This window comes from Solanum tuberosum, unplaced genomic scaffold, assembly GCF_000226075.1.
Source record: "Solanum tuberosum cultivar DM 1-3 516 R44 unplaced genomic scaffold, SolTub_3.0 scf00149, whole genome shotgun sequence".
NCBI classification, from domain to species: Eukaryota; Viridiplantae; Streptophyta; class Magnoliopsida; order Solanales; family Solanaceae; genus Solanum; species Solanum tuberosum.
Genome location: NW_006239072.1, coordinates 1,012,792 through 1,033,323, shown reverse-complemented (window position 1 = coordinate 1,033,323; position 20,532 = coordinate 1,012,792). Strand labels below are relative to the sequence as shown.

The window sequence follows — 20,532 nt, the reverse complement described above, 5'->3', positions numbered from 1 at the left end:
CTAGTGAGTTATGTTACCGAACCTAAATAAAAAATTTATAATATATTTATGGAAAAGAAAATATATATGTATGATTGTGGCATTACTATTTTTATGAAATATTAATTATCTAAATTATAATTAAAATTTTATTATAATCAATCAAATCTTAGCCATCAATTCTTATCTATGCCATGTGTCTCACATCCAAGCAAGAACTTGGGAAAATAGAGAGGAGCCGGATCCAATATTATTATTTGAGTGTTTATGTATAGCAGAAGAACACGTGGCTCATTAAGAAATCAGAGAAATTCTTCTGCCTTATTATGGCAAATATCTTTTTTCCTTTGATGTTTACCTTTTTTTGCTATATATTTATTGGTGTAGCTTGAAAAGAGTGATCTTTAAGGATGTGTTCGGTAGGAGGAAAGATATTTTTTTATGAAAAATGTATTTTTAAAAATAAGTTATATTTTTAATTTATTTTAATATTAGTTGTAAGCAAGAAAATATTATTATATTTATATATAATTTAGCAACACATTAAAGGAGCTCAAAGATGAAAAAGGGGACATGAGGGTTGGCGATTGGATGAGTAGGAGGAGATAATGAACTTTTTTAAATTTATTCAGTGCTCAATATTCTCATTGGAGTCTGACTATTTCGAATTCGCGCCGTATAGGGACCATTCAGGAGAAGCGTTCCCTATCATAAATTTTTTCATAATCAGGTCGAACTCGAGAACTCTGATCAAGCAAGGAGCAACCTCATCGCTGCACCACATCCGCTAGTAGTGGAGATAATGAATTTGAATCACATATAAATTTTTTTCCCATTTTCCATTAGAGAAATTATTTATCTCGTTTTAAAGAACTTATTTTCTAAAAAAAATATAAGTTTTTTTTCTTCCTTTTTCCGTTAGAGAAATTATTTATCTCGTTTTAAAAAGCTTTTTTCTAAAAAAAAGTATTTCTCAATACCTAATACACCCTTAATTTCATTGGCTAAGTGAGTGAGAAAAAGAAGTGGTTTGAATTTTGGGGGTGTTATTTTTTTTTAGGATAATTAAATTTATTTTAATTTTTGCTTTTTCTAATTCAAGTATTTATATTACGCAAGATCTGCTGTCATTTCTAATAGCATAATATTCAACCAATAATGGTTGTTGAAAACCTAACTTAATTTCCAATCACAAACTTAATATTGTTTCATTTGGCTCTCATTCTTCCAAGTCTTGCCTCCCTTCATCATTCAATATTTCATCTCTTAGATTTCTTTTTCCTCTTACATTTTATTATACATTTTTTTTATAGATTATATTGAAATGATTTTCGTATAACTTTTGAATATTAAGTCGATGTAATTTAATTTAGCTTCAAAAAATAATTGTAATAACTAAAAAAATCACGTAATTAAATTGAGACATGTTAAATATTTTAAAATTCCATTGCTAGAATGTGTTGTGATTCTGTCCCAAGGGAAGAACTAGGTAGGGTTAAGGGGTTCATTCGAATCCTTTCCAATAAAAAATTATATAGTTTATATTTGGTTAATTTTTTTAATGTATATATAATATATGTTAAACTTTCTTTAACTTTTCCGTGCATGTGTTTACCTTTTTATATATGAATTTGTTTAGTGAAAATTCTAACTCCGCTACGAATTTTGCCACATAGCAAGAAACAAGACACATGATAAATTTCTCGACAAGAAAAAACATGGGGAATTATTGATAAAACAAAGTCTCATGTTTCGTCTAGACTCTACGTCTACTATTGAAACAAAGGAAATTTTTTTGCAGGCTGAGAATTTAAGGGCTTCCATGTGCAATGCTTTGATGCAGGACACAAGCTACTGATGATGGATAATTATTATTTTTTGTACCATACCCTTAGGCTTCATTTTATTACATACATATATATAAGGTCTTTATTCATCTTAGTTGATATTTTCACATATTGCATTTTAACATCAAAGTCCTAGCTTAGCTTATTTAAGACTCGTGTCCTTGTTCGATTAGAATTTTAAAAATAAAATAAAATTGAGCACATGGCTTGTATTATTTAATTAAGTAAAAATAAACATAACAAACATCCAACGAATAAACAAAATTAGGCCCCAAATAGACCCTAAAATAAATAAAGGGTAACTTAGCTTAAAGAAATTTCATTAGTTTAGGAGCCAATTACTTAGATTAATGCTATTTTGCAATATAACAAATCTTACCAAATTTTGGGCTTCCGATACATATATCTGCCACGTTCAGATACATGTATCTCGGAAATATGGAGTCAAACTTTGGTGTAATTTGTTCTAGATACACTGTATCGAAGTGGATTAGCTGCATGTATCTGACTCTCTCACTTGCCTCTCTCCTATCTCGCTCGACACTGTCCTCTCTCCCTATATCTGGTAACCCAGATTCACACGTATCTAGAAATCTCGCTCACCTCTCTTCTTCTATCGCTTGCCTCTCTCGCTATTTTAGTGTATCTGGAAGCAAAAATACATGTATCTAGGTATACCTGACTTGAAATATGATATAAAATCGTTAATCAGTGAGACAATATGTAATTATTTCAAACTATAGAAAAAATTAGTAAACATGATAAGAATGTTTGTCTAATTAGGTAGTTTTTTCATAAATAAATATATAACTTCTTGATGTAAATGTTTTTTTTTTTTTTTTTATCTTCAAAGAGTCTAAGATCCTAAGTTGAGAGGGTAAGGAGGTTTATCAAGGGACTTAATTATTCTATCAATCAAGCTAGTCCACCATAGATTTTGCTAGACTCATATGCATTTCAGATCACAAAAATTTAAGACTAGTGATTTCAAAATTAAGAGTTAACCAAAATCAACATTGTAGGTATAGGATAACAAATTTTAATTGGAGATTTGAATCCCCTTCACAAGTTCAATCAGGTTATAGGTATGATACCCTAATATTTCTTACACGTATAAATTTTTTACTTCACCACTAATTATAATGGTTAGCATAACCTTTCATTTCATTAAAATGCGTGGTCTTTTATTAGCAAACAACAAAACATTATCATGCTAACCTCGAGCATGCCCATGCTCTAGTTATATCTTATCTTCAACTAAAATTATTTAAGCATGATTTGACTATAAAGTATATACTTTCTCTCTCATGATAAAGACCACAAGCAAAAAGAATATCGACCAAATCTTAATGAGTGATCATTTTCAACTTGCAAAAATATTGAATCAGTCAAATAATAGGAGAAATAAATATAAATTGTGCAATTTCATTCAACTAGAGGATTTATATTAGACGATTTGGCTCCTTATTAATTTTGAGAAGATTCATTTCTTGTATACAATTAATGTTAAGGCAAATTTGTTAGAATTTCCACAATATTGGTGAAGTGTGTGAGTTATTATGTTGGAATGATTTTGGATAATTTTAATATTTTGACCTAAAATTCTGAAATTGAATTAATTTTTAATATTCTTTCTTTTACGTAGTATTAGAGTCAGACGCATCCCTATAAGCGTTCCCCTATTACACTATCCAAGCACCATATGTCCAAAATTAATAATTTTGAAAGAAACTTCATTTGAAAGAGGGAAATTTGTACCAAATCAAAGATCATTTTCATTAGTGAAAACGACTTTCATTACAACTACTCCAAGACTGACTAATAAGTTTGGGGATTGCCGATGAGCAAATTAATTAGTCACTCTTGATTTGATTAAAGAGAAAAAGATCCAATCTAACCGGCTATCAAAGGCGAAGTTAAAAGATTTTGAATTTATAAGTTTGAAACATTAAAAAACATGTTTTACTGAATTCATGATAAATCATCTATATATATTTGAGCCACGTCTATTAAATTCTGTTGAACTCATAGTCAAAGGTCTAGCTTAAATGATCAAATATTGCAAGACAATTTGCCAACAAGAAGTGAATGACCACAAACGATCAATATATGTATCAAATTAAGATATTTTGTATAATAAAGTCATGTTTTATATTCTTTTTCTTTATCTAAAATAGGAGCAAATATTTAGCAAGAGATTTCTTGATTATTATATATAGTCTAATCAGCAATACTTTTCATCATCTATGTCTATATTCAATATACAATGATGTGAGGTTTGCGTTAGCCACACGTGATTGCGATGAGATAAATTAAATAAACCATCATTATATGTTATTTCGATCCAATAGTACATAATTAAAAAGATATTAATGATGCTCTTTTTATTTTAGTGAAAATTCGTTTTACTTTCTATAAATCAATAGTTTTCTTAAAGGATATACTGTGTACCTTCACAACCACCTTCGTGACCTACCTTAAGCTCCACAACAACCAATCTAGGAACCATCTATACCAATTTGTGCACCTTCTCTAAAGTTATTCAAACTAAAAACACCACTTATTTTGAATAGCATAAATATGATCGATTTAATATCTTTCTCTCTACTAGATGATCCTATATAAAGTTGATGGGAAAGTATGAAGCCCTAAAGAAGAAAAGTGAGACATCATTGGCAAAAGCTTTCTTTTTCTAGACTAGACTAATATCACAGTCCACAAATCATCTCTCTTGTTGGGGGACTATGGAATTAAAAAGTAACGTTATCTTAATTTGTAGGTCCTTAAAGAAATTATCAGATAAGCCTATGATTTGAACTCTAGAGGCCACATCGTTTAGTCGTAATAATATTCTGGTATACTCGTTAGCCGACACTTTGCTAATTAAGCTGAGAGTTTATCGGAAATAATATTTCTATCTAATAATGATAGAGATAAAATCTGCCTGCATCATAATTTCTCCAAACCCCACTTAAAGAATGAAGTACACTAAATATGTTTTTAAAAACTATATAATAAAGCAAACACTCCTACTCAACTACACGATAAGTTTAATAATTTACATATTATTCATACGTCACTTTGAATTTCCTATGAATTGTCACTAAGATACACACTCGTTGCATCAGATTGACACACTAGATGAAATTGATATTGGATGCATCAAACTGACACTAGACACAGTAAATGAAATTGATATTGAATACAGATACACTGAATATGAATAAATACATGAAATTGTAAAACACAAGATTCTTTAAAAATTGTTGGTTTTATCTTTGTTTAATGTGTTTCAGTTACCGAAGATCTTAAATTTAGGCCCAATTAGAATAGTTGGGCCGATCCAAACCATTTTGATTTTACGGGCTGAAACCGCAAAAAAATCTCAACTGATTCGGCGTTTTGAGATCAACAAAAATACCGATGTAGATTTTGTGAAAAAATAAAAATTCAAAGGAAATGATTTGTTCTTCTAGCCTACGCTTGTCCGGTTCCGGCACCGGCACCAGAAACAGTCCATCTCCACCGGCGAGTTCTGAAAATTCCGATGAATCTCAGTCGCAGGTGCGAAGGATTAAAGCCAGCCCTCAGCTAAACCGGTGGTCCAGAGCTCGAAGCATCCGGTCCGGCAGGAAACTAGACCGGTCTGCTGTTAGTTACACTGAATCACGCGACAAGTCCGGTTCACCGGAAATTGAGTTGCCTATGTCTCCTAAAGGTGATAGCCGGTCCGGCTCGTCAGACGATGAAAAAGAGGTTAACGGAGGAAAACCGATATTTATGGTGTCTGATGGAACTGGATGGACGGCGGAGCACGCCGTTAACGCAGCTTTAGGACAATTTGATTATTGCTTAGTCGATCGCGTTTGCCCTGTGAATACTCACTTGTTCTCTGGGGTAAGTTTGTTTATCTGATTATAATTTGCTACTCCGAATAATATGGGATATGCTTTATGTCTGATTGATAATACAAATTTATCATCGAGTAAATCTGTTATCAGCTGATAAATTAGTCTCATTACTATAATCCCGGGATAATTTAGTTTGCGAACCAAAATTTTGATCAAGTGTCAATGTAACCAAAAGAAAAGATTAAAAATATAGACAAATACATGTGTGTAGTTGGTATAAAGGAAAAAAAGAACAGATTTACTAAGTACTATATATTATTCATATTGGCAAGAGCTAGACTCAAATTGGTAGTTGGTCTAAGTCAATAAATGGTTTGGATGTGTTGAAGTAAAGCGAAACAATGTTATAATGACAATAACAAAGACAATAGTAATGATACGTTAAGATTAGGGAAAATGACCAAATTTACCACTCTAATATATTGTTCACGTTGATCCTCTGTTGTATTTTGTGGCCAAAATTGGCCCTGCTACATAATTGTGTTGACCTTTGAGTTTGGAATTGAAGTTTGAGTGGTTATTGTTAATGGATGCTTGGAAATCGTATAAAGCATTGACCTAAGATGTTGAAAGGAAAAATTAACACAATGGAAGAATTACAGTGTAAGAGCTGCTTTCCTAATTTAACATGCAAGCAATTTGTTTGCTTTAAGCCCCTATTAACATCAGAGGTGGAGGTAGAAGCCCAGATATGGGTTCAACCGAACCTAGTAGCTTTTACTCAAAACAATGTATTGTGTTAAGAAATTCAAAGTATGTATTGCTGGAGTTATACAATTGTAAACTTGATATGAATGATTCATGTGAAAAGCATTCTGATCTTGTTTATCTTATTGTATCATCTAAAGTCTGAATGACCATGTTTACTATCTAAAGTTATTGACTAAATAATTATTTGATGTGATCTGATGACAAATATGATTAAGCTTAGTGTTGAACTTTTTATGCTTGATGGACCGTGATTTTTCTAGATTGATGATGTTGAAAAATTAATGGAGATAGTGAAGCAAGCAGCCAAAGAAGGGGCAATGGTTGTCTTTACTTTAGCTGAGCCTTCCATGGCTCAATTTGCCAAACAAGCATGTCAACACTGGGGTGTAGCATCTAGTGATATACTGGGGCCAATTACAGAGGCAATTGCTGGCCATCTTGGTGTTTCACCTTCTGGCCTCTCTCGTTGGGCTCCTGAGAGGCAGAAATCTCCTCTCAGCGAGGAATACTTCCGGAGGATTGAAGCAATTGAATTTACCATAAAGCAAGATGATGGTGCCTTGCCGCGAAACCTGCATATGGCGGATATAGTTCTAACCGGTGTTTCACGAAGTGGGAAGACACCGCTATCTATTTATTTAGCACAGAAAGGATATAAAGTAGCTAATGTACCCATTGTCATGAATATAGACTTACCCAATACACTGTTTGAAGTTAACCCCGAAAAGGTTTTTGCTTTGACAATAAATCCCGTTGTTCTGCAATCCATCAGAAGAGCAAGAGCTAAGACTCTGGGTATGGATGGAGAACTGAAGACCAACTATTGTGACATGGATTACGTGAAAGAAGAGTTGGAATATGCAGGGAAAATTTTTGCGCAAAACCCTGTCTGGCCAGTAATAGGTAATTTGCCTTCTATATTTTGTAGTTTGTACCGTGCTCATGTTTTTCTGTTGTCTGATATTAGGAGTAAACCCTTACTTAACAATTAGGTGTTAACCTCCACGATTACGCCAACAGACGAATCTGAGGAAGTTAATTACTAGAAATTTTGATGATTCGTTTTCCCCATTGTTGCTTTGGTTGCAGAAGTTACGTCTAAAGCTATTGAAGAAACAGCTGTTATTGTTCTGAGACTTTACCACGACAGAAAGAACAGGTGTTCAATGCCAAGAATTTCCAAACGCTATTAAACTGTTGTTCTCAAGCATTGATGGATCAGATCTCAAAGACAATACTTGAAATCCAAGACATCTACTTTGTGCTGGCAGAGTGCCAGAGCAATAAACGTACTGCGGTTGCAACCTATGTATAGCAGGTGTTGGTACATTTTGCTTGATATTGTATAGTGCTCTATGTAGTTTGCACACATAATAGGTAATGTCAACTCTTACTGTATCTCAAATAAATATTGCAACGATATCAACTTTGAATATAGCTAATGTTGTTGCATCTTGTGTACATTTTATAAATGTGTATCATTACTACTTTGAAGTTGGCATAGGATCTCAGAAGAAACCGGGATGAGTAGGAGGCAGGAAATGAAGGAAATGTGAGAAAAATAGCAAAAGGTTGGTTATTCCTGGCTCTTCATTAAAATTTTGTGAATTTAATTTGTATACAGGGTAGTATAACTCCCGTATTTGCTATTAAAACCATTAGTCAGTATGAGAATCCACAATGAGATACCGACAACTTCAAGTTGTATCAACAACTCATCTAAAAGTTTAAGTTGTTAGAAAGAATACACTACACTTTGATTTGCTTTATTTATGTTTTCAACATGTCTTCTCATTCGATCATGTTTCCTTGTTTAATGAGCGAAACACACGATGGTATAAAAATTCTTTTGCATTGCGACTGTATTAAAGTTATACTCAAATTTTACACATCTGCCATTTGAATTCTTCCTAAAAGAAGGTCTATCTGTTTTTTTAGCATCTCTTTGACTCCATTCCTTTCTTTGTACTTCCAAATGTTCACAGATAGTCTGTCACCCGAAAACCAGTTATGCTCAATCTCTTCTGCTTCGATATCATACAGACTTTTCCATCACTTTGTTATTTTAGGAGGGAAAACAGTTTTTGACGTCTTTTCTGTCAACTGAGAATGTCGTTGATCCTGGCAATGAATAGTATGAAAATAGATCAATACGAAGCTTTATCTTCTCCATTGAGCTTGGTCATGGATAGTGTGAAATAGATCAGTAGTATTGTTCCCATACTTGATCTGTCAATGTAGAAAAACACGAACAAAAAGTCAGATGCAGGATTGCCAAAGTAACGAAAATTGTACATAATTCTTGGTTAGAATTTAGGGGTGTAATTCACTCATGTTGCAAGATCCGGGGGTATCTTTAGGTTCAGTTAGTTAAGTTAAGGGGTGTTTTTAAGACTGTAAATAGTTCGGGGATGAAACTAATAATTCACGCCGAGTTTAGGGGTGTTTTCAATACTTTTCTCTTCTATGTAACTGGTTAAGAGAACTTACAAGGTAGCAAAGAAAATAAGTATCCTTCTGGGATCAATGGTCCAAGGTGAGGAGGAAGAAGATCGTCGGAAACTGAATCTCTTGGAGACAGCTACTTTACCATCGATGGCGGTGGTGGTGGTGGTGATGGCAGCACCGCTACTGGCAGCACCGCTACTGGCAGCTACCACTGATGTGTTCTGATTATGTGCATGTGGTGTGGAGTGATCAGATGTTATCACCATGGACTTTTCAAGCATGCTAGCTCCTAGCAAAAGAAGTTGCACTAAAAAAGTTAAGAATTTATGTCCTATATATGCAATGATGGTACATACAATCAGGTCATTTAGAAGGTAAATACGTCGATAACTTGATAAAAATAACACGTTCTATTTTTCTTTATTAATCCGTTGTCAAAAAAGAACGATACATTCATATATTACCGTAATAAAAGCTTCTATAGCCACACACCAAGGCGAATTTAGAAATTTAGTTTTATGGATTCAATCTTTAATATTTTAGCATGAATCCATTAGGTATTTACATATAAATTTATATTTTGTATAGAAAGTATTCGGTTCAGATGAACTCGATATTAGAAAGTTGCCCCTAGCCACACAAACATTATGGCAAGTATTAAAAGTCGGCATTCTTTCTTTTTTAAATTTTGTACATAGTCAAACTATGATAAACAAAGTGACTAATATGCATGATCAGTGGCGGAGTTAGGATTTTCACTAAGGGATCAAAATATGGAGAGTAAACTCACGAAGAAGTCGAAGAGAGTTCAACATCTACTATATATACATAAAAAATAATATTAACCATATATAAACAATATAATTGAACCCCTAGACCCTTACTAGCTCCTATATGCATTACCGTTTAAATTAGACTAGTCATATATATATAAAAATATTTAATCTTGTCGATGTATATAACTTAAAAGATTATACCATAATAATGTGTTAGGTTATTACTATGCTTTACTCAATAATTCTAATGCATATGCGTTTTTTTCTAAATTAAGAAATTTTACAAGGTATGGCACTCCCCAAACTCGACCCCATTGGCAAGTTAGATATCATAATCATTCTTATCTTCAACATTTTTGAATTATTGAATGGATAGATTGGACAAAATATTTTTTAATTGAAGAAAATAATAATTAGTAGCATCATGATTTCATCAAATTGTAGCTCACCAAGAAATTCTTGGCAATCTTTAAAAAGAACATTGACAAAAACATAATTCTAAGCTAATACGATAAAGAAAAAGAAAAAGAATGATTCTAATGCATGTGCATCTATATTATATTAATTACAAACTAATGATGTACGTATGTGGCACGTCTAGGATTAAAGATTGGAGTAGGTAAAAGCTTCGTTAAATAATTTAATTATTATAATTAGGGGCGGAGCTAGAACGCTACTTATGGAGATAGTCAAACTTCATTACTTTGGTTAAAATCTAGTATTTGCATTTTCCCTTGATATTGTTATTCTAGAATTATAGAATTCGTAAGTTTCATATCCCTTCTATCATATGTTTGATGATAATTTGAATTAATTAATTTGGTGTAAACGTCATTGTCTAGTTAAGTACTTACCATTGAGATAACTCATTATGATGATTTAAAAGGAATTTAAGGAAACTACAAGACAACTAAGCTAAGCACTATTATTATTATTATTTTAAACAAAGTTTTAACTTTGAAAATGAGGATACATAGTGGATTATCTTATATGTGAGTTGTTTAGTCAAACTAAGCATTTCGTGCAAGTGCATGGTGCATGTTTAGACACGATTAATTAATTATCACTTACTATCTTTATGATGGTCTAATTGTCACTTAAATAATACCTCTATGATGGTCAAACTATAAATCATTCAAAATAATTATTGTTGTTATTATTATAATTATATATAAGCTTGTGATTGGAACGAAGGAAAACGTTTTGAGTTTTAACTTAGTATTTGATAAGTAAGCAGAAGATATTATCTAAATATATTTTATATAATCTTAGACAAATTAATTGATGCGGAATACAAACTTGTTTTCCCTATGAAAAGTCATTTCTCAAACTTATTTTCCTAAAAAAAATATTCTCCGAAAACTTTAACCAATCAAACATACCACCATACCCTAACATACTAGCTCGTAGCCAAGACTAAAACCCATTCTTCTAATGAGACTTTTTTACCTTGGAGAAAACGTCAAAGTGGTACTACTACAATGGTGTTTCTTTTCCATCATTAAATTTAAATACATTCAATCAACAAAAATGGAAATTTAATTAAAGGGATAATTACAATTTTTAAGCTGCCCTAAAAAATATAGTTGATAAATATAAATATATATGGCATCATTATGTATACATCATTATACAACATACATATGTATGATCACTACTAAAAAAAATATTTAGTGGTTATTTTCACAGATATTTTAATTGTTTCAATGAAAAAAAATCACCACATATATTTTGATTGAATCATAGAAAAAAAAAATAGCGTGGTGTTCTCACTTTTTCATTGAGATTCCATTTTACCACCATCCATTTTCTCACTGAGTTGTCACATGAAAAACAAATGGAAAATTCATATTTTGTAACATAAAATTTTCATTGATTCACTATGTGGAAAACTCCATTTTTAGTAGCGCGATTGATGAGAGAAAAATATAGTTGGTGGCTTTAAACCTCAATTTATCATCTAAAAATGCTTTTATCAAGCTTTTATAAAGTACCTTAACTTGATATTCATAGTGAAGATTTTTTTTTCTTTCATTTTTTTAAAATGAAAAAAAGAATTAAAAAAAGTATTACCTTTTGGTGAAATGGCCATTAGGTTTGTGTCTTTTTCATTGACATCGTTGAAATTTTGTTTTTTCAATGAACCTTTCCTCGAATGGTTTCTCTGCAACTTTTTTTCATAATTCAAACCATCAGACATACACACAAAATACATATATAATTCATCAAGAATATTGGAGTATATTTTTTTGGTTTAAAGAGAAATTCATTTTCAAATTAAACCAATTAGAAAAATAATGAGTTCATAACATTCCTCATAATTTTAAAGTCAACAAGTATAAGATCTATTAAACCATGAAATGATCACTAGAAAAAAGTCAAATTCATGCTTAATCAAACATCTCGACTTTAAATTCTGGTACAAAATCATTTTTATTAGAAAGCTTTTATCCTTAATATGGGATTTTTTATATACAAATTTAAATTAAATCTTGCTCTACTTACAAGTTTAGCAAAACTCAATAACTTTCTTTCAAATTTGACGTACGAAAAACCAAATAAAACGAACATCGGATGAAAAAAAAAGACACTTAAGAGAAAGGAATATGAACTTACAGTAATTCTTGAATTTGCATTTATTTCTTTTTCTACAAGATGATGAGATATGTGTTCCATGTCCACAACAAAGCTCTCAGAAACATATACTTTTTCTTCTCCAAATTCTCCCTTTAAGCTTTGATTAGCCATATTTTCCTACAATTCAATTGGAATTGAACATTTGAATATATTTTTATAGAGAAAACTCAAACATCATTTAACAATATAGTTTTTAAAATTCAATAAAACAGTTGTCACATATTTATATAACAAAACTTTGAGAGGGGATACAAAAATAAAGATTTGACCCATAAAACAAGGCTTACCATTTTTGTTGAATGAGGAGGAGTTGGAGAAACACAAGGCCTAATATAAGGAGGGCGGAACCACATGGGTGCAAGAGGGTTCATTCGATCCCCTTCGATATAAAATTATGACGTATATATAAGGTTGAATTTTTTTTATATATATATACATGATAGATGTTGAATTATTTGACTTTTTAGTTCACTTTTTTATATTTTGAACCCTCTTAATAAGAATCTTGATTCTACCATTAAATTGTTGTGTAGAAGTTGGGGATGAGTTAAAAACTTAAATTTTATAGATTCAATATTTAATTTTTTATTATTTTTTAATGCAATACTATATTTAATTTACTAATTAACCCTATAGTTTAAAATAATTATATATTGTCTGACTAATTAATAATATCATATTAGATTTTAAATCAAATACACCTAGATATTTGTATTTTCACTATTAGATACACTGAAAATAGGGAGAGAGGTGAACAGGAGAGTGAGATAGGAGGGTGGGCGAGATAGTCTATGTATCTTAGATACATGCAAATCACACTAAGATACATGTATTTGGATACGAGATAACATCCCGCATACAGATACATAGGGAGAGAGGTGAGCGAGAGAGTCAGATACATGAAATCCACTTGGATACAATGTATATGAATAAATTACACCTAATTAATTTTGACCTCATTTATTCGAGATACATGTATCGGGACGCGTCAGATGCATGTATCTGAAGTCCAAATTCTGATAAGATTCGTAATATTGAAAACTCGTGTAAAGAGAAGTAATTTGCTCCTAAACTAGATAGATTTGTAAAAGACGCTCTCTATTAAGATTATTTTTTCATGACTCGTATTCAAAAATTTTAATTAAGTGTGGAAGGATCATATTCATCACACCATATTCACTGATAGTAGTTCTTATCATTAAATATAGGGAAAATGCATAAGTACCCCCCAACCTATGCCCAAAATCTCAGAGACACACTTATACTATACAAAGGTCCTATTACCCTCCGAACTTGTTTTATAAATAATTTTCTACCCCTTTTCGGCCTATGTGGCACTATCTTCTGGGCTCAGTGCGTGTTGACAATTTTTTCAAGTTATCTGGTTGATAGTGCCACTTAGGCCGAAATGGGGTAGAAAATTATTTATAAAATAAGTTAATGTGATGTGAAGATGAGCTACTGTCAGTTAGAAGTTAGTTAATGTTAGTTAGGTTGTTAAACGTGAAAGGATAGATCATTCATATTACAATAATTAGTTGTAACTACCTAGCATAGAGTTAGTTAGTAAGATCAGTTACAAGTCACAATAAGAGAGTTATAAATACTGTGACTCACTCAATGTAATCTTCTTCTTAATACAAAATATCTGAGATGCTCATGGAGCTCTCATTGTTGCTCTGATTGAGCTCTTTCGTTTTACCTTCATGGTATCAGAGCAGGGCCCGTCTCACCCGATGTTGGGGCCCCCAAAAATCAAAATTGCCCACGCACCAAATGCTAAGCACTGGGCGTGAGGTGGGGTGTTAAAGAATAACAAAAGTCTCACATCGGTGGTTAATAAGATGGATGGACTCCTTATAAGGCTTTGGGCAATCCTCCTCCCCTTTGAGCTAGCTTTTGGGGTGTGAGTTAGGCCTAAGACCTAATTTAACATAAGTTCAGGGGTAATAAGACCTTAGTATAGTATAAGTGTGTCTCTGGGATTTCAGGCATAGGTTGGGGGTACTTATGTATTTTCCCTTAAATATATAGCACTTTTGAAATTATGATTTCAAAACTAAATAAATACCAAATTTTTGACAATTAGTTTTGGATCTAAGTTATATACATTAACGGTGTTAATAAAGTTTTATGTTGTATATTAGTAAATTCTTAACTTAGGATAGTATGTTAGTTTCCATTTTACTAGGTTCATATTTAATAATTATTAAGAAATTTATCTGTAATTTTCTGATAATTAATTTTACAATATAAATAGTACGTAGTAGTTTTTTTATGTCCATAAAATTTTAAAAATTATTTTTCTCTATATATATATAAAAAAAAATACTAAATTGAACTAGACTCCATGTGCCTGTTTGGAAGGTGTCACCAACTTGACTATCCAACTAGGAAATCATAGTTAATTACCTGATGGATTTGACAACATAACAAACATGTTAAGTTCAAATAAGTCTACTAACCCTATTTACAAATAAAACAATTAATTTCTAAATTCTAAAGTGTTTGTTAAGATTATGAGAAAGAAAGAAAACTTTATTTGCAAGACTCCATTCTAGGGTGTAGTCAGGTAAGATCGAGAGGGTTCAGATGAACCTCGACAGAAAATTATATTGTTTAAAAATTGTTAAAACCATTTCTTTTATAAATATAGATGTTAATTTATTTTTCAATTATTCGTGTGTTTTCGTCTTTATATTTGAACCTATAATAAAAATTCTAATTCCGCCATTTACGTCACCTAATTTTTCTTTATTCATTTCTTTTACGCAACTTATATTTTGGGTATTAAAAATAACTTACTTACCAACCTAACACGTAATGGGAAAAGTCTCTTTAATTTTCTCTGCTAATTAATGTTCTTTAATTTCTTCTTGTTTCTTACGCAGAAAACACGTAATTAACTTCGATGTATAATAGAGTTGTAGACACATAAATATAGGTATACTATTTTATTTAGCTTTTAATAGAAAAAATGTCATGTGACACACACTAAATTTAGGAACAAAAATATATTTTTAAAATTCGAAATCTAAAATACATTTTTTAAATCTCTGTGTTGCTATAAAAAAACAAACAAAGAATGAATAACATCCAAGTAAAAGAGGAAAATAAAAAAGCGTAGGATGAGATTCGATCTGTCACCATAAATTAGGGATGGAGGGTGCTCAATCAACTGATCAACCCTCACACCCCGAAGACACTTTTTATTACTTTCTCTGATCGATTTTACTTGTCATATGTTTTTCTTTGCATATCATTTATGATAAATATTAAGTAGAGAGTAATTCGATTAAATTATTCTTTTTTATTACCATTATCTATTTAATCGTGATTTACTTTGCAACACATAGAAACTTCTATATATAAGGTATTTCATTTTCTTCAAATTTATACTAGTTTTTGTTTAGATTACAAAAATAATTATATCGTTCATATTTTTCTATTAATTTTGATTAAAATATCCAAAATTAATTGAACAAAATTCAAATATCCAGATGAATATTATAAATAGATGGCTTACGCATTTTTCTTATATATAATAACTTTGGTTAAATCACCTCCAACGACCTTTTATAAAAAAAGAAAAAAAAAAAATGTACATGTGTGTGTGGCTGCTGGGATTCGAGCCCAGGTCTCCACGGCCACAACGTGGAATTCTCACCACTAAACTACAGCCACATTATATTCGATATGATTGGATAATATTTAGTTTACTACTTTTTCTTTTATGTATAAAATAATAATAAAAAATAATATAATTTACCTAAATCCCATAGTATTAAGAGTTAATTACATTATTTCCCTATTTTTTTTCCAAATTACAAAAATCTCTCAAAATTTATGAATTTCGGATACATCACTGGACTTCCGGATACATTAGCAAACATTTGGATATATAGGTGACTGGTGAGAGATGTATCCGATAGGGGAGGGATGTATCAGAGAGGGGATAGTACATTGGGATACATCACTGGACTTCTAGATATATCAATAGACATTCTGATACATAAGTGAGAGATGTATCCGAGAGGGGGGATAAGGATGTGCAAGAGGAGAGTAATGTATCCGAGAGGAGATTTTTGATTTTTTTAAAATGCTAGGAAATTTTAGAGATTATGATAAAATAAGATGTGTATTTAAGTATTTTTTCCTAAATCTAAATTATCCCTATTATAACATGTTACCTTTTTCATTGAGATAATATCTCAAATGGTCACTCAACTAAGAGTTTTTATCTTATAAAGTTACTCAACTAAGGGTTCTTATCTTAGAAAGTCAGTCAACTATAATTTTTTCGCTTAGAAAGTCACTCAACTATCGATATTTCACTCAGAAAGTAAGTTATGGGCTAGTTTATTACAGATTGGAGACGCACAAAAGAGAAACCTATAGGTTTTGGTGACACAAAATCCAAATGATGATGGCTGAAATAAAAAGAAAGTTACCTACACAAACAAATAATCACTTTGATGAAGGTCACATGTATTAATCATAATTTTTAATATTTAATATATACATTAAAATATTGTGTGAAGGAAAAAGTCAACGCCCCGTAATAAAATCACTTTAATAGTATCTATTTTTTAATATATACATTAAAATATTATGAAAGAGAACGTCAACGCCGGTGTAATTAAATCCTTTTAGGATACAACCAAACCAATTCCAAAAACCAAGCAACACTAAGCTATCAATGTATCATCATCCTTTATAGTCCTAATTTACTAATGTCAAAAAGTCAATGGATCAAAACCGAAGATGAACAAAGCTTATAAGTTGGGTCCGGAGATGATATAATATATGCAGATTTTATCACTATCACTACAACAAAAACGCTCAATAGAGAAGGGAAAACTGGTCCCTAAAAGTGAGGTTCCGGTCCCTAAAAGTCAATAGAGACGGAAAAGTCTGGTCGCCACCCCGTCCCTGTAGCCTCTGTCGCTATAGGTCATTTAGGACGGGATGAAATAGCTGGTCCTTAAATTGTTTCTACAACCGGTATAAAACTGATCCCAAAAATGTTTTTAGGACTGTATTTCTGGTCCCTACTAGCAAGAACCTGGTCCAGAAAAATATTTTTATGGACTATATTTACTGGTGCTTGCATATAATTAAGACCAGTTTAGTGGGCTTTTAGGACCAGTAAATTGTGGTCCCTATATATATATAATACAATTTTTAATAGCAATAATCAAATGCATATATATATAAAATTATCATAATCTCCTGTCATATATAAATGTATACAAATACACATTATAATACATCAATCATGTCAAAATTTACACACCTACTTCACGAAAAAAACTAACATCCTCTTATCAAATAATATAAATGTATAAATGTTGATGTCTTGTTGGCTTTCCAACTTCCTATGTTCCTTTTAGTTCCAGAACCATCGGTTCCGCTGTCTGAAAAGTGCCAGGTACAACAACAATTTCAAGCGATTTCGTGTCCATTTCTGTCAAGCCATAGAGGAGAAATGAGCTTCATGCAAATCCAACCTTCTAGAAGTGGAGTGAAATCCCTATTTGCCTACTGTATGTTTAGCAATTGCCAAAGTCCAACCAGAGTGTGAAGGCCTAGTATCTTTTATTACACTTATCGCCATTGTTGTGTCAGCAGTGTGTTGATGAATCTCAGTAGTTCAATGCACCTGCAATGGTCAAGAACATACAAAATTTGACCATTGTGTTCTAAATTTAATGTTACAATCAAAGGAGCTAATTTGTTGACAACCAAGATGATACACAAACATGTTTATTTCAGATGCTTTATGCAGAATGCAAAGGCTCTTGATGTGCAACTTTAATTAAGCAAGTTCTTACAAAGAGGAGTCCAGTTTCCACAGCACAAGGACTAACTTATTTTATTTTAACAATGATTTAACCATGTAAAGAATGTATAATAAATTCTCGAAGTAAGCAAGTTTGGATGCCTCAAACCAAAAAATAAAGAGTTCAAATTGCTGAATCTTATTTCATCTTCACTGTCCTAAAAGTATCATCTTGTAAATTGGACCTACACATGCTTTACTAGTTCTATAAAACATACTAAGGAAAGAAGAGTTTAAGCTCATTATAGATATTGAAAGTTCAAGCTCCATATATCATTTTCCACATTATTAAAGAAAGTTGCAGCTCCTATAAATATTAAAAAGATGTGGAAGTAAATCTTATCTTGTCTTTCTATTTCAAAAGGCCAAATAGTAATTTCTAGTTGTTTCAAGTTACTCAATAATTAGCTCGATACATCAAAAAAATCAGTAAGGTAAAAGATAACAAAGTAACTAATCACGAAGAAGGTACTTGCCTCGAAACTCTTTGCAAATGTTGCAGAACACAATGGGTTGTCCATGTATATTATGATCGCTGTTAAGAAGAGAAAAATAGAAAAACTACTTATTGCGGTGCACTAATTATTAGATCAGAAATATTGGATGAGCAAAAGAAAATGATTGGTATTTATTTATTTATAACATCTAACTTTACCGTAAAAAGAAAATGACATAACCTGATGCATACACATTTTTATCTTCAACATCATCATTTTCAAGAGCTCGTCATGAAATTTAGGAGCAATCTTTCCTACTGATAAGATCAACTGAAATAGCTAAAGAGTCCACATTCATAATGAAGTATTTGAAAGATGTTTAGACAATGACATCAAAAAATTCTTGCGATTTCAGCAAGTGGCTTGGATAGTCAATTAAAGAGATCTTTGCAAATCTACACCATATATGGCATCTGTAAGTGCAGTAACAGAGGATAACATAAATCAAGAATCTTAAATATATTAAGAGTAAATAGAGGATAGTTTTTCAATTTTTTTAATTTCCATACAAGTAACCATCACCTCAAGCAGATGAATTGGACAACTCTAATAGTTTCTTCTTCGACTATTAGCTACAACTAAGTATCAAAACTTTTCAAATTGGTTCAAGAAAGTATAGCAAAAGAACTCAAGAATCTCTTCTTTGTTAATGTTAAACTAATTAGACAATGATAGAATCTCAAATTATATTACAGAGTTTTAAATGATTCACCTACTTGAAAGATAACAGTCTACACAAGATACTAAGGAAAGGTACCCAACAATTACTTAAAGAGATCTCGCATAGACCCCTACAACATAACAACATTTGGGAGCGCTATTTTCATCCAATCGGACTAACATTAAAAGTACTTTTGAATGTAAATGGAGAGGACTTGGTTTTTTTTGTGTCATATACCAAGAAAAACTCGAATGAATAGAAAGGTACAGTAACAATGCAATTAAATAAGTTTGTTACTTGAAGCAAAAATAATGTCACAACATATATATCTTAGAAACGATGTCAGTCTTAGAGTTATCCATATTCCCTATCCCCTATTCTTCACTATTAAACAAAGCAAGTTCAACAGGGTGAAACATTGTTATAAATTAAAATCATTATACACTAAAATTAACTTATAGGGGAACTAAAATAACATTAACTAATTAAAGGAAAAACAAACATAGAAGAATAGCTTACAAAAAAAAAGACTAGAACTAGTGACATCAAACTTACAAACTCAATGCTAACGCTTCTAGAAGCTCTTTCAGCCATTGATGTGCTTCATTCTCATCTCATTGTAGAGGCTAAAGTGGATAAAACACAAGCTCTTTCTCTTAAAATATCTTTGCAAACGTCCTGTCAATACTTATTTATCTTTTTCAGATTTTCTATTTCTATCCATTTTTATCAAGTTCTAGCTGTAAGATTCGTTAAGCTAGCTGCAATTCTTAAAGAGAACATACAATAAAGAAATACAAGAGTCTCCAAATGTGTACATCCATACCAAGAAAAATTCAACCAAGTCAACAACTCAAGATCATTCATCTACAGGTTCTCATAAAGTAATCTTGTTTCCTAGGACAACAAAATAGTTAAAGTGAGTAGTATAAATAAATTGTCTGCTTGATTTTTTTTTTTAAATAGTCAAGGTAACCAAACTAGAAAACCTAATGTATTAGAATTCAACCAATTCACCTCATAGCAAAACCCACAATTATAGCCCAATCCATGTTTTCTTGGCCATCCAAAAATGTTTCTGGAAGACTAATCTCTCATATTTACTTCCTCTGTTTATTTGTCTCACGTTTTTACTTTTTAAGGAAAAAATTACAAAACCTTGGTGCAAGATTGCAAATGAAATAGTTTATAACTTTGAACATATCAAAGAAAATTTATAATTT

At 31.4% G+C, this 20,532-nt stretch overlaps 2 protein-coding genes and 1 non-coding gene across 3 annotated transcripts; 1 reads left to right on the top strand and 2 right to left on the bottom strand.

The window, feature by feature from the left end:
* Positions 1-5,112: 5,112 nt before the first annotated feature.
* On the top strand, positions 5,113-7,911 carry LOC102594017 (pyruvate, phosphate dikinase regulatory protein 1, chloroplastic). The gene is made up of 3 exons (XM_006352539.2): positions 5,113-5,723; positions 6,709-7,351; positions 7,538-7,911. Exons 1-3 carry the CDS (start codon positions 5,286-5,288, stop codon positions 7,639-7,641), a joined length of 1,185 nt encoding a protein of 394 aa, XP_006352601.1. The 5' UTR covers positions 5,113-5,285; the 3' UTR covers positions 7,642-7,911.
* A 373-nt stretch (positions 7,912-8,284) lies between these two features.
* LOC102593693 (uncharacterized) lies at positions 8,285-12,675 on the bottom strand. The gene is made up of 5 exons (XM_006352538.2): positions 12,597-12,675; positions 12,289-12,426; positions 11,746-11,842; positions 8,939-9,185; positions 8,285-8,677 (listed from the first exon to the last, which is right to left on the bottom strand). Exons 1-5 carry the CDS (start codon positions 12,660-12,662, stop codon positions 8,596-8,598), a joined length of 630 nt encoding a protein of 209 aa, XP_006352600.1. The 5' UTR covers positions 12,663-12,675; the 3' UTR covers positions 8,285-8,595.
* A 3,246-nt stretch (positions 12,676-15,921) lies between these two features.
* TRNAH-GUG (transfer RNA histidine(anticodon GUG)) lies at positions 15,922-15,993 on the bottom strand. The gene has a single exon. It is a non-coding gene; the product is annotated as a tRNA-His (tRNA).
* Between the last annotated feature and the right edge of the window lie 4,539 nt (positions 15,994-20,532).